Source organism: Corvus cornix, chromosome 1A (assembly GCF_000738735.6).
Source record: "Corvus cornix cornix isolate S_Up_H32 chromosome 1A, ASM73873v5, whole genome shotgun sequence".
Lineage (NCBI taxonomy): Eukaryota > Metazoa > Chordata > Aves > Passeriformes > Corvidae > Corvus > Corvus cornix.
The window spans coordinates 12,107,586-12,123,204 of record NC_047057.1 but is presented as its reverse complement, the minus strand read 5'-3'; the positions used below and the strand labels follow the sequence as shown (position 1 = coordinate 12,123,204).

Below are 15,619 nucleotides of genomic sequence, written 5' to 3'. Positions count from 1 at the left end.
TATTTATGAATTCTGAGGAATTTGTAGCAAACCAGCAATACTGCATCACTGGTGTCAGGTGCTGAAAAAAGGCAAACATCTTACTCTTGATCACAGTGTTACAGACACTGTAAGTGGTGCTTACAAACAGTGCATGTGCTAGCAGTTGGCCACGTATAAATGTCTGAAGATAAAACCATAGTCTGTCATCCCCTCAGCTGGCTTTTCCCCCACAGATGCAGCTCTCCTGCCTGTGTGCCATCTTTCCTGAGCAGATAGGCTTTTGTGAGGCTCAGCTGTCCCAAAAGTCTTCCAGAAACTGTGGGACCGGCTGTGCCACAGGTCACTTCAGTGTCCCAGCAAGGGCATATTATATTACTAGTGACATTGCTTACATATTTCACCTTAGTGTAGACATTGCTGAGGCTGCTGTAAGCCCAGCTGTGGGAAGGGGGATCATGAGACCTGGAGCAACTCCAGGACTGCTCCTCTGAATGGAAAGTGCATCTTATCTCCAGCTCTGTGGAGATGTTGCAGTCAATGCTGGTGAGGGACAAACCATGGCTTCTGTACATGTCGTACTTTTACCCCAGACTCCAACTACAGTGAGCCACTCTCTCACTTTCCAATCCCCTCCCCACCCCATGGGATGGGGAAGAGAATCAGAAAAAGGTAGAACTTGTGGGCTGAGATCAGAACAGTTTAATAATTGAAATAAAGTAAAATATCGTCATAATGAAAATGAAAAAAAGAGAAAGGAATAAACCCAAGGGGAAAAAAACAAACGGTGCCCAATACAACTGCTCACTACTTGCTGACCAATGCCCCTCCCATCCCTGAGCAGAAATTGGCAACTTCTGGCCAAGTCTCCCCAGTCTGTAGACTGAACATGACATTCTGTGGTATGGAATATCCTTTTGTCCGGTTCGGGTAAGCCGTCCTGGCCATGCTCCCTCCTGGTTTCTTGTGCACCTGGTCCTTGGCAGAGCATAAGACACTGAAAAGTCCTTGACTTAGGGGTCAGCACACTGAGCAACAACTAAAACATCAGCGTGTTATCAGTGTCATTCTCATACTAAATCCCAAACACAGCACTAGGAAGAAAACCAACTCTATCCCAGCTAACCCAGACAACACAATGCGTGGTTTCAAGTTGACTTTCAGATCACCTGAGATAAGGAACTGGGAGATAAAATGGGATAACTTCCACAACAACATCACTCCAAAACAGGAAGAGATGTCTGCAAATGATAAATACTCCATCTGGAAAGATTTATATGGAAGTCCCTCTGGTTTCATTAAGTAGTTATCGTTATTGATTGGTTTGACTGACTTAATTTGCCTTGAAGGAAACTATAAATTTTAAAGCATCATAGTTCACCAGTAATGTTGATAACAGAGATATAAAGAGTAATTAGAGACAGTACAAGTGCAACCAAGATATGAGGCAGTAAGTGGGTCCTGTGGTGACTGAGGCAGGGACGGCAATGAGGGCAAATGCAAAATATGGCTGCGGGCAAAGGATCAAAATAGAGGAAATGCGTTACAAGGCAGACTGCTGCCATGTGGTGATCTCTTAACCCACTGCTTTTCTGATGCCATGTTCCCCCTCCCGCTCTCCCCTGCCCTTAGCCCTGGCCACTCCCTCGGTTTCTCCCTATTGGCTCCTGTACCCCAACCCCACCCAGGGACTGCCCTGAGCCCCTGAGAAAAGCCCCCTACGCCCAGACCACAAGGTCTCTCTGCCTCTGGATATCGCATGGACGAGATGTGATTAAAGTCCTCTCAAACCCTCATGGAGAGACCCTTCTCTGCCTCCTTCTCCATCAGTAGTTGTAGTGCTGCTAGCTGCTGGAGCAAGAACCACAGGGCCAACAAAAATGGACTACGGGAGGGCAACCATGGTCACACTGCCCGAAGCATCCCCGCTGAGCTCTCAGGAAAGCTGCAGCCTGCTAAACTAAACCTAGCAACTACAACACTGCCAGAAACCATTAAGATCATTTAAAATAAATTGAAGAGGGACTTAGGGTTTTGTAGGTAAAGCCATTATCCCAATTAGTCATGCTAGGCTATAGAAGAGTAAACAGGATACCAGGAAGTGTTACCAGCAACCGTATAGCCAAGAAGAGATGTTGTCACTGTACAAACCAGTCAGCCCAGCACAGCTGAGTCTGGGGCAAAGATTGGTTAATTTAATAAAAACAACTTTTGGAAGCTACTGCCTTTGAAAGGATGCTTTATAGATCCAATCGGGATGCATGTATTTATAGATGAGTGTTAGGCAGTTACATTTTTACTGAGCTGTGCAGTGATGTTCTAGTTACTGCGCAGCAATGTTTCATTTGATGTTCCTTGCTCTGGTCAGCAGGGAGGTCTGGTTGGTTCACGGCTCTGTTTAAGTGAGCAGGTGAGGATGGTCTTGTCAGTTAAGACTGCTGGTTCACAGTTTCATCTCTACTAAAGCAAATCTGGGCCAATTCCAGGGGCTCCAGTGCTGCTTTGGTGAATTGCCACTGCTGTAAGGAGAAGGATGCTGGCTGCTGGCTCCGAGGATGAGTCTGGTGGGAGCAGATGTCTGGTGTGACAACAAGATGTTCCTTTGTCACATTTATCATTGGTATAAACCCTATCAAGCAGAGTCTGATGTTTGGCTCCTGAGACACAGATTTACATTTGCGAAGTGGAAAGATTCAGAACAATGCAATATTTTTTGGAAGTTGTACAAGAGCTGCTCATATGGATAAGACACCATTCAAATACAGTAACAATTAAAAAAAAAAGTGGATGCAAACCAGGGACAGTTGCTTTCCTTCAACAGAATAAACTGGATTTTGGTGCTAAAATAGAACCTATGAAAAGCTAGTACAGAATGAAGGTATCGGCCTAACAGGTCTATAAAAAAAAATATGTAAGTTGCTATTATAAAACATGCTGGGACTATTAGGAAAACATTTAAAATATATTTTGGCTCAAACCTTTGGAAATAGATTTTTTCTTCTATATTTCAGCAACACAGTAACTCATTAGCATTTTCTATTTCTATTACTGCTGGTCCCTGTTTACTGTTACTAAATCAACTTTCCTTGGAGCAGTTAGTGCCATGTTGCTCTCTATGGAGCACTTAGATTTCAGCAGCAAATTGTCTTCTCACCCCTTCTGACAATGGCCTGAAACCACCAACTCACTGCGGACCAGGGTCTCACCACCCCATTCCCCTGGCTCATGGAGCCAAATCACACATTACACAAGGGACTCATTCAGTATCCTGAGAATTATGCTATAGAAAGGGGATATTCTCTTCCCCTGCTCCACAATTTCCATATGTGTATCTCCTGTTAGGCTTAATGAGACCGGTACTCATAAATCCCTGAGATGAAATTATAACCCTAAGTGGGTTCCAACAAAAGGCTGCTCAAAAGTTTTGATTAACAATCCCTTTAAAGTAGAACATTAAAAGAGAGGTTAAGCAAAAATATATCCTCTCTTTCAGAGTAAATTTTCAAAAATCTGTTCATTAGTGGTTCATTCCTGCAAACTGGTGTTTCTAGTGAAGGGCTTGCTTCAGTAAATATTCACAAATGTGGCTATAAAACACTTCTCTTGTAAGCACCTAAAAGCCCTAAACTGAACTGTTTCATACCTGACTCCCACTTTGTGAATGTAATTCAAATGTGAACTTGCAATAAATTATTGTTTTCAGAACTATTAGGAAAATACATTTAAATTTCACATATGAGGTAAAAGGTTATAAAACCCATGCTTCTTACCTCAAGTGTGAGTCACTTCAGCACAGTGGTACCCTCTGAAGAATTAGGTTGCTGTATTTAGGCTCTGGTTGTCTCCTGACCCCAGAAGGACTTACGGATTTTAATGACAGAGTTTATTAGGATGTGATACACTTACCTGTCTTTTTTTCTAGTGTTCTTATTAACATGTGGATGGTAATTTTCCCCCCAGCATTGCAGATAGTGAAAGGATTTATTATTTAATAGTGAAGCAGTAGTAATAATAATAATGAAACAAAGACCTGGCTCCAAGAAAGATAAAGGTAACATATTGCTGGGTGGAAGAATGTATCTGTTGGTTGCTGGTCTTTTCTTTCTTCATACTGTTTAATTATTTATCAAACCATCCTGACCCTTAATTGATCACAAGGGCTACCAAGTGCTTTAGCAGTCTGTTACATTCTGTCAAATGAGATGTTTTTTCTCTTGTGAAGCAGAATGAAATCACCCCCCCAAAATCAATCGGCAACAGCATATTTTAGCTGGGTGGGTGCAATTCACTTAGGGCCGTAATCTGCACTTTTACTGTGGTTGAAGGGAATTTGCATGGGTAATTTAGTTACCTTTAGCTGGCTACTGGCCTGGGTAGAAACTGCATGAGCTCATAGCTTTATGTTTGTGTTCATGCTTTAGAAATTATATTTACCAGCTCCAGATATTTCTTTACTCCCAATGGTCCATTTTAACACAGATTACTGATGTTTTCCTTAAAAATATTTGGGATTTCTTTTTTTTTAAAGACAAAACCCTCCAAAAACAGGAGCAATTTGATTTTCTTCCCATAACTAGTTCTAAAATTTTAAGACTTTCACTGCAGGGTCCTGAAAGGGGTTCATAACAGTTTAAGGATGTTACTCAAATATTCTTCCAGTAACTAAAACTAAGCCATTATTTCACTCTCTGTAGCATTCTGTGGAAACATATATTTCATTTTTATATATTTTTACAGGTAAGGCTCAAAAAGGTCCTTTAAACATCTGAAGATACGCAAGATAAAGGGAGGTTCCTACCTCTGAAAATGTGGTCTGAAAGCTGCAGCTTCAACAGCTGTAAATAGCACTTTATGTCTATATACATTCAGATTTTAACCTCGGATGTTCCTTAAGTGCTTCACTTGGCTTTCTGTGAGTCCACATTTTGCCAGCCACTGGTCCAGCTGTGCTGGGGCCTCTGCTGCTCCTCAAATAATGTGGAGAGGCACATGGCTTTCCCTTAACTTGCAGGAGGACTCTGATTCTGCAGCAGTCCTTAAGGCCTGTTCTGTGGGGATTTTACTGAGAAGCCAGGCTCCTTGTTAGTAGCCACCAAGTTGTCACTTGTCCCAGCACTCCTGCATCTGAGTGGTTTAGTCTTACATGTGACAGGAGCGTGGGGGCAGCTCTCTGTATAACTGATCTTCAACTTCATAGAGAGGATGTGCTTCTGGAAAGTAGAGATTTGTGGGCATAAGCTCCCTGCCAAAGTGATTGCTTTAATTGATAATAATAAAAAAAACCTCCAATGGCTACCAGAATCTTTCCATTTTGAAAAAAAAATTAATCATCCTACATTTCCCCTGGTGCTGCATGGGAAGAACAAGTTGCAAGCCCTGGTTTGGCCACCTCAGCATGGGATTCAGCACTGGAGGTGTTTTCGGGCACAGCCCCTTTCGCATCACTCCCTGCTTTGTAACACCAGGCAGAACTGTGCCTACCTTGTGGATTTGTGGATAACCCTTTGAGATGCTAGAGCATGGATGAAGAATGTAGTCCTCCAGCTCTGTTTCCTAAGGGAAAAGATGGTTCCTAGGACTAGGTACTTTATTGTTACATAATGCAAAATCTAATTTGAAAATGTCTGTTTCTGACTTAAATTTATTATCTACTAATCAGGAATTATTGCTTTCTCAAAGATCTCAGAGTTATTTGGTCATTTAGAGCTTTTTCTTCTTGGTTTTTCATCAATATTTTATGTTTGGCATTTTGCTGTCACTTACACATAGTTTTGAAAATGGAAGCATGTAGCAGATAATCAGTTTAGAAGGAGCAAAGCCAAAATGTGGTCAGTCAATTTACACCTGTATTTAACGTTCACCCTCTTATTTAATATCATACTCAATTAATGTAATAAATAGGAAATGGTACACTGCCTGCCATCTGGTTCATCACTGGAAATTTAGCTTTAATGAAGGATTTACCAAGGACCTTGACATGCAGATGAGCTCCTTATATGAAGTTCTGGTTTAGCAAACTGTTTTCTGAGGAGGATATGTCATGTTGTAATACAGAACATTATGTAGTTACATAACTCAGGCTAAGTCAGAGCTATTGCAGATCCATGTTTCTCAGACTTAGAAAGCAGAGAATGATATGGCTCTTTCCTGCTTTTATCTACACCATTAGATGCTTCCCAAGCTCTGCCAGTAGGAAAGATCATCTTTTGGCTTCCAGGAGCCCAAACGGGAGAATGATTGCTATAATCTATTGTTCTCCCTTTTGGAGAAGCTATACAACAAGGTGAAAGTAATGAGTTCAGGATCAACACTTGAATTTGGTCATTTGTGGACCACCTTAATCAGTATTTTCACGTCTCGCTCACCTTCCTGTATGACATCTTATAATAGAAGCAAAATATTTCCCTGCATTAGCTGTTACAGCCCTACTAGTGATTCTGATTATCAACAAAATAATTTTAAACATTTAAATATTGAAGCTATGTATTTGTCATCTGACTTAAGATTTTCCTTTCAATATTTTTCTCTATCTGTGCATTTTTTGTATTTATTTTACCCCTTGAAATCTACCTCTTCACATAGAAGTTCTTTGATTCAGTGACTACAGATACTGTATTGAAAAGAGCTAGGCACATTTTTTTTAAATTTACACAATAAAAACAGCTGCTGAGTTCCCTCTTGAGAGGGACTGAGAATGTCTAGTTCCTCTCCTAGCAGTGCTGTTGGCAGGTACAAAGCATGTCTGGGATTTGAATGGTTATAATGGTTATAATGATTATACTGAGAATCCTAAAGCCTCAGAAATTTTAGAAGATGGAGAATCTAGAAAGTGCAGATGTCTGAAATGTCATTATGATGAGTGCACACTGTAAAAGCCAAATCAAAAGGAGTTCAGAGAGATTCTAACAGCTTCTTTGCATGCACCACATTTTAGATGGGTAGCTCTCACAAAACTTTGAACATTTCAGTATTCATTAAGTCACATGGAAACACTTGATTTTTTGATAGTGTTTATAGAGTTTTATACAAGATCTTAAAATTTTACCTTAAAATTATTAGTTTTGTAAACACTAGACTTGAATGTATATTGTTGCACTGGTCACCTGGGTGTGAGGGAGATACCTATAGACAGCACTGACCTTGATTTGCTATGGGGCAAACATGCAGTCTGAGATGCAGCTTACCAGTTTGGAGAGGGGCTGGAGGAGAAGAGAGGAGCTGCCTTCCATAGCAAGGGACTGCAAAAAGACTGGAAGAAAAGGAGTGAAATATTCTTTGTCCTTAATTCAGTGAGTTCTTAGTATAAATTGAACTTTTCATTGTTTTTTTTGCATTTTTATCGTTTTTATGTTTGCCTTTTCAATAGGAAACCTTGGGATTTTTAGGTTTTTAATATTGCTGTCACTCACTGAAGTTGCACTATTTAATTGTTGTTAAATGTTCTGAAGGCTCTGAACTCCTAAATGGAGTTGATGTACTCAGTAAAGGTCCAGCAGAAGAGGAGGGTTGTTTTTATTGTAAAAATTACGACAATCAATTATTAATAAAATATAAAGACAACATGGTGATAAAATTATAAAACTGGGATTTTGAATGATTGCTGTACTATTCATTGACTTTTTTTTTGGAAAAAAACTTGAATGAGTTGGGTTTTTTAATTGTTTAGAATTTATTCTAGTCACTGCAAAATTGTTCTTTTTTTAAACTGTAAATCAAAGGAAAAAGAAATTCTCCACAGATGTGGTATGTGTTTGATGTATTAGACACATTTTTGCAGTATACTGCCTGAAATCTAGGGAGTTCATTAACTCGCAAGTTGCTGCCTGGGAGGGAAGCAGTCATATTTCCCAAGCTGGTCTGCCTGTCCCCTGGCTGGGGGATGTGTTAGGGCAGCCTTTGTCCTCCCTTGTATTTGGCTGGCTGTGGAGAAAGGGGAATTCCTTCAAACTGAAGGGCTGTTCCTGCTTCTCCCCTGACAGCATCTGTTATTTAGTTAACCTGATAGTCTGTGGCTTGCTGCTTCCCATCGTACAGGCAGGGATGACGACAGATGAGAGCTGGTGCTCTGCAGCAGTCCCCAAGACCCCAGCCCACAGTGCTGAAGTCACTGGCATTAGCACAAACTTCAGAGAGAGGGACAAGGTCCACAGCTTTGGGAAAGAATCAGAGATACAGCCTTTCACCCTGGGCAAAGTAAAGCAGTTGTCTAAATAACATTTGCTCTGTGAGGGACCTCTCTGTGAGTATTTTTGGACACATCTGTCCCAGCAGAGCACTGCTGCAGGACTTCAGCAGTGAGAGCAGGGCAATGAGCCTGGGCACCAGTCAAGTGGGATTCCTTAAGGATGTTAATGCCACCCCTCCCAATTAGCCAAGAAAGGCAAATAAAGCAATACAGCATGGCAAGAGATGTCCAAACCTCATCTGTCATCTGTAAGTCATCTGTATCTAGTCTCTTGCCATTAAGAAGAGTCAGTAAAATACCATCTCTCTGTATTTCCCTACCACTGATCTCCAGAAAAGAGGCTCCACTCAGGGGAAGTTGAGCCTTCTCTGTGACTATCCTGACACAGCGAGCTTCAGCATCATTTGGGGATTTGAGCTGTGACTGTGTGAATGGCAGAAAATCTCATGTGTATTCTCAGTGGGGAACTAGCTGAAAAACCCTGAATGAGGAGGTTGTGGTTGTTTGTAAAAGATACAGGCAGCACATCACCTGCTTCCTCCTGTCACTCCTGGGATGGATCACTTAAATTCACTGTGGCTCATTTTTCCCCCTCAAAAAGTGAAGCTGGTTTAGAATTTCATAGCCCTGAGGATAAATAACATCCATAACCTTGAGCTGTAGTTTGTCATACTCACCGGTACCCGACTGGGATTTCAGACATTGCTTTTGGTCTATAAAATGTGAAATGGTTTGCTTGTGAGACAGCCCCCACTCCCCACAAGGTGCTGCTGGCATCCAGTTCCTGGGGACACCAGGTGGAGCAGAGTGTTTGCATTAGGAAGGATTCATCCCCCTGCTTGACATAAATCTCTCACTTGCAAACTCCTTCCACCTCTGGATCTGTGGGGGCTTACGAGAAATTGCTGCATTCACATTACAGGAGAATTACCAAAACCCCAGTAATAAAGGATGCTGAGAGTCAGAGATGGGTTTTACTTCTCTGTTGTTGTTTGAATTGCAACAAGCTAATTTGGGAAATACCAGCCACTATAAACTATGAGATGCAATCACCAAACAGCTGACAGTGACCTTCTTGAATGCAGTGGTGCCTGCTCCCATTCCCTTTTCCTTTTGATCCTATTAGCAATGTTTCAGCCCATGTCACTGTTTTCTCAAATGAAGGTTCAATATTTGAAGTAACTTGGAACAAGGCATTCTCTTCTAATAACTGCATTAAAAAGAATAGTTTCATCATTTACTCTTTCATGTACTAGGAGTAAAGGTGTAGTGATCCATTCTGGTAAGATTGCCTTCCTTTAAGCCAAAGGGTGTCAAACAAACAACCAAGTTTGCACTACTTTGTAGAAAACTACAAAAGGGCTCCAATGGGAAAAAGATTGCTGTCAGACATTGTTTTATGTTAAAAATACAGTTCTTTTGTCTAATGATGAACTGTAGAGAATTCCAGAGGGAGGGATTAATAGATGACATTTACATTCATTCGTATATTAGAGGCATGTATGAAAAAGGAATAAAAAAAATATCAAAGGAATGTGTACTGGTAAAACTGTGGAAGGTTGCTGCTTTTATTTCAGATCAGAAGAGTTCATGAATCCAGAGCTCATCTCTTTTTTCCAAATACATGTCTACTAAGAGATAATGCCTTTCTCTAAGAGCTTCATTTTTCTTATTAAACTAGAACATTTTTTTTGCTTCAGGTGTTATTTTCTTTTAGATCTGTGATGGGTGTAAATAAGGTAATGGAATAACTGATTTACAGTAGCTGTGATCCAGCTCCTCCTTTGAAAATGCAAATAGTTCCTCTGGTATTGGCCTCATGAAGACTAATAGCAGTAAATACACAGAGCCTTGCAGTAAATGCGAAGTCAGCCTTGGCTCAAGCAAAGGCCGGCTCCAGTATTTTAATTAGCATTAATTCTAATTACTTCATGGCACATCCCTGGGGTTTTTTCATTTTGTGTTGCCATGATGAAACACATGGCAGATGCATTTCTCGGTCTGTTAGCACCTTGCAATGAGCCATTAACACATGTTACTGTTTTCTTCCTCTGCGTCTTTCTCCCAGGAATTATGTCTGACCACCAGTTTGGAAACCAGTTCATGTGCAGCGTGGTTGCGTCCCATGTGAGCCATCTCCCAACCACAAACCTCAGTTTTGTCTGGATTGCTCCACCTGCAGGGACGGGCTGTGTCAACTTCATGTACGTATACACGCCAAGCCATGAGCAGATAATCTCTCTGGAGATAATGAAATGATCTAACCTGCTCACTCTGCCTGGATAAAAGAGTCAGTCAGAGTACACTGCCAAGTGTAGACTTTAATTTGAAGTAAGAATATTGAGTTCTTCCTGGCTGAAGAGTTTCTGTGCATATTAGGACTTCTTATTTTCAAAGCATGTAGGAAGTCTAGCATTTAATTCTTCTTAGTAATTAATCATATCATTGATCCTTTTAAGTATATAGATCATTTGCACTGACCCAGTCTTTTAACTGTTGCATTTAATATGAGTTAGAACATCACACAAATATATTATTCAGATTGTAAGCATCAATATAAAATGCAAGTATTTGAGAGTAGCCATACTCAAGTATTTATTCTCAAAAAACACTCTCAACTTCTGCTGAACCAAGGATAACCAAGAGGGTTTTTTTGGTAATTTGTTTTAAAGACATAAGTTACCTTTGATGATTTAGTACCAAATAAAGTTCCAACAAAATAGCTTAACTTGAATTATTAGCATATATATTACTATATTTTACCTTCAAGTAATTTCTAATGATTTGTCCCAGAATTTTGGTAGACCAGATTTGAGTGAGAAAATAAACCAAGAATGCAGTCAAAAGCAGAAAATGTTTGAAGTCTGACATTTTCAAAGAAAAAAAAGGCAGACTGCACCCTAATTCAACAAGTGACTAATTGCAGCATTTCAGAGGCCTTTTCTGTGTTTTTGTGGCTGTCCTGTTGTCAAAACAAACCTTCTTCTGAGTATTATTCCCTTTCAATCTATGCTGGGAAGCAGCAGGTAAGTGCCCCACATAACCAGGTCGTTTTACTGCTGTAAAAAATAAAAAATGAGCGACTGAATTCTTTGAGAACATAAGTTGTTGATGGTGAGCACAGTACCTGTAGATTGATTTACCTGTGGCTTTGATATTTCCCCTTACCTACATAATGCACTTTTTTTGCCTGTACTGTCAGGATACATTATTTATTAGCTGTGATGGCAATGTCAAGACATTTTTGTTTCTAGCTCTCTTGTCTTCTAAACATCTAATAGTAAATTGAGAAAAAAAATGTCTTTATGAGTGGTAACTGAATTGTGAGAGTGTATTTGTTGTATATACAACAGTTGTATATACCTTGAGGAAATCTGTCAGCTATGGGGTTTATAGGTCCTTTAATTCCTTTCTAGAGATACTTTTCTTTGTTGATCAAGTTGAAGCAGCTAAAATTTGTTCTTTGAGCTACCTGTACATCTTCTCTGTGTGCTCGTGCTTGCTCCCTTTCTTTCTTGAATTTTTTGGTTTTCCTGGTATTCAAGAAATAATTGTTGAATTGTGGTCCTAACTTGCACAGTGACTGTGAATGTATTTGTTTTTGAGAAGTAATCCTCCATTGTGAGTTTTGAGGTCAGTTTCTAACCAGTCATTCATTTTCCTGTGGCCGATTTTTTCCATGGTTTTGTAATGGGTTTTTGTTCATGTTTGTCATTGTTGAAGAAGAGCTGACGAGTAGCTCTACAGAAATACAAATACTACTATGAATGCCGATTCTCATTTCTCAGTTGAAGGAAATATAAAGAGGAGAAATATGTTTTACCTCTAATCCTCCTCCTCAATTTTTCTTCAGCTGCCCACACTTTCTTGCCTCAGTTGGTGTTTCTCCTGCTTACTAAATCACAAGTTGCAGTAAACAAAGCTATTTTTGTTGTGCCGTGTTAGCCTGCCTACCTTACCCAGTTCCCTGAATTCAAGAGTTCCAGAGGACTCTATCTTGTTTGTCTTCCTTTTTGCCTTTATAGCAAATAATAAACAAGATATTTTTAACACTGTAAATTTAACATAAAGTTTAAATTTAGTATAGATTACATTTAATATATAAATTGAATTATTTTTTGTTTAACTAGTGTAAATTGAAAGTATTTACAAAAAACACCAGAATTCATAGACTCTGACAAGAGTGCAGTATAGGTAAGCACTTCCTATACTGTTTGTTGCCAATATGTCTGTGATTCAGATCAGCTCATTAGTCTTTGACCTCTCTGGGGATGGATAATAAGGTTATTAATTAACATTAGCTTTGACGTGCAATTTTTGAGTCTTGATACCTCTCCCTGGACAATTCTCTGGAGGAACTGGACAAAGGTCACCAGACAAACCTCTCACAGGCCAATGCACAGATAGCTTTTATTAACTGCACACACTGTTGACTGTTCTGGCTTCCACTGTAATGATGGAATTCGGTGGATACGACACGGAGAGGTCACAACCCTGTAAACATCGTGGGCAAAAGTCCCATTCTCTTCATCTGCGCTTTTTGGTGTGTTCCTCTAGAGCTCAGTCCTGAAAAAGACAGAAGCCATCAGAAACAAGATTCGTGCAGTGATGCTGCCAGCCTGTTCTTCTTCAGCTCTTGTATCCATTGGTAACCAAACGAACATGACAAAGGAGTTGAGATATCAAGATACTAAGTTTCATAAAATCAGTAGCCTGGCAGACCATTTATACCAGTAAATCTAGACATTCCCAGCAACAATCCTGCCTGCTACAACACAGTTTGTTTATAAACTGCCAGAAATATTCCTCCTGTAAATCTGTCAGTCTCCAGTTCCCAGTCTACTCTGCATTTCCCAGTCACAGTGAAGGAGGATGGCTCCTGGCCACATTTAGGTTACTTAAAAAGCCAGTGAGGGACACACAAGGTATTGCTGTGTTCCAGGATGGGAGGACGAGGAAAACTTTCATGTTCTGGGATAAAGGGATGGAGGAATGCTGTGGGGAGGAATGTGGGGCACAGATCTGCAAGGAAGATGAGCTTATTTCTGTGTATGTGAGATGCAGGGGCACAGAAAATTGGGATTTACACCTCGCACACCAGCTTGCCAGCACAGCTCTCAGCTTCTTCCCCACCCCAATATTCCTCATCTCTGCAGTTTGATGCAGTCCAGTTATTTACATTGCACACAGCTCTGCGCCACTGCCGGCTCTAAATGCAAGGTTACCTGATGGAGCTTTGCATCTTTCCTTGGCTCAGTGTTTCACTCAACAAGACTGCTCCCCAGTTTCACCAGGAAAAGGGATGATGTAGAGCCCTGTGCTCCATGGGGTGGCTGGAGCCAACCTATTTCTGTGCAGAATGAGGCAATAGCCATTTTTTTACACGAGTTGTGTGCAAACTTATTTTCACTCTGTTGGGTTTTTTTCCTTGAAGTACTTTATTGTGGCTACTAAATAAATATTAAAAGTACCTTTTTATGAAATACACTTCTAAGAGAAACACTAAAAGCTGTTGGTGTTCCTGTAGTACATCTTGGTGTAATTCTTTAGCATGTTTTCACCATAGATACCTCCAACTGAGTGGAGGAAATAAAAGCTAAAGTGCATCATTTGTTGCAGAATAGTTTTCTTAGCAATAACTTAGGACTATGTTAAATAGGTATTGAGCACCAGGGCCTCCCAAGCAAATTGCCAGGATCTGTAAACGCTCTCTACCACCACAAAATAGTAGGTCCTCCTTTACACTAACAAGTAATTTCTCTGATTGTGTGCAAATTTGTAAAATATTATCTTCATAATCCTTCAGCTAGGTTCCGTGGTTTGTAATTTCTGCTCTAAGCTCACACTAACCTAGTTAAAGCTCAGCCTGACAGCAGGGATAATAATGGCTGTTAAGCAGGGTGGCATGCTGGGCTGCATCTTAGGTTGTTAAGCCTGTTGTTTTATAGATGGCTTAACTTACTAGTTTGCAAAAGTGATAAAGCTGACCTAAATAGCAAAAGCATATTGTGTTTTGACCACCAGTGGGGTTTATTGCAGAAGTTCCAGCTATTATATTAAATAGAATTGTAGGCTGTAGAATATACCTAGAAAAAAAGTATTTATCTTATGTAACCATTTATGTCAGTCATTGAACAGGTGTCTAATAATTATGATTGTGTCTATATATTCACTATAACTTCTAGTAACAGAAGACTGGACTTCTGTAAAGCTGTCTGCCTGAGTCTGTAGGCAGTGTCTAATAAGCTAGTAAGTACTAAAAGGCCCAGTCACATCTTATGTGACACTAATTAGCACAGCTTATGGTGCAAACGACTCAGTTGGAATGGGAATAGCTGTGGTGGTGTCCCTGTATGAAGACAGAGGTAAGACAGCTGTGGTGGCCGAGGCAGGGCACTGGTACATTGCTTCTGTTGAGGCAGCAGCAGCTGATCCTCAGTGCAGCTCCTGGAAAAAGTCTGGGACTGAATGCTGAGGCAGACAGCTGAACTGTTGGAAGGCATTTTCAAGAAAGGAGATGTGTTGTTCACTGAGAGCATGCCTCTGCCCATAATCACCTCAAGTTACAACTTCTTTCTGGGAAGTTTGAAGTACCCTGTTCCAGAACCAGTCTTCTCATGCCCATGTGTTTAAGCCTGTCTCAGGAACTGGCAATGGTGTTAATGCATGAACTCAAAATATCATGCTGTACAAACACTACAGAACATAAAGACTGTGATTGAGAGACTTGGTTACCTATTTAAAGCATTTATAGAAAACCTATGATAATAAGTATGGAAATATTGAATAAACATCCAAGAAGATTACATGCTTTGCTATATTAGTCCTCTAGCCAGGGTGGGAAAGGTCTCTTGTCTGAAGGAAACACATTCCCCTGGTAAACCACTTAGCTAAACTGGCATTTAAGACACTGTTTACTGTGGTTTTTTCAATTGTTTGTAAGAAATACAAAGGATAAGCTTCAAGATTAAGTACACAATTATGTTTGTACACAATGATAACACACACCAATAATAACATAAAAGTAAACAGAAAATAACATCTATCAGAATTGAGGTCCCTTAGGTCCCTTGCATTTATATATAATCAACTCTTAATTATATGGTCATGTAAGTTTTCTCCCTCACATTTGCATGATGACACAGAATTGTACACTGAAATACATTGTTGTTCGCAGCATCCTAGTTGCTGCCATGATCTGAAATCTGTGCATTCAGTTGAGGAGTGTGCCATAACACATATGGAAACCTTAATGTACAGACAGCCTTGACTTTGGGGTTTTGTAAAGAAGCAGCTCCCTGCTTCAGATAAATGCTGCATTCCTCTTCCTACTCTTTACTGCAACAAAAGGGTGAAGCCAGATATTCCATAGCACTCTTTGTGATATTGGTGTGGACTCTGGATCAGGGATTGTACAGGCAGCACCAAATAAGAGATAGTCATTGTTTACAGTCA

The 15,619-nt window shown here is 40.2% G+C and overlaps 1 protein-coding gene across 2 annotated transcripts in view; it reads left to right on the top strand.

Moving 5' to 3' along the window:
- RELN (reelin) overlaps positions 1–15,619 on the top strand; it is a 274,888-nt gene that overhangs the window by 67,676 nt on the left and 191,593 nt on the right. For both annotated transcript variants that reach the window (XM_039570742.1, XM_039570743.1), the window contains exon 3: positions 10,233–10,368. In XM_039570742.1, coding sequence (XP_039426676.1) covers positions 10,233–10,368 — 136 coding nt within the window. The remainder of the gene's footprint in view (positions 1–10,232; positions 10,369–15,619) is intronic.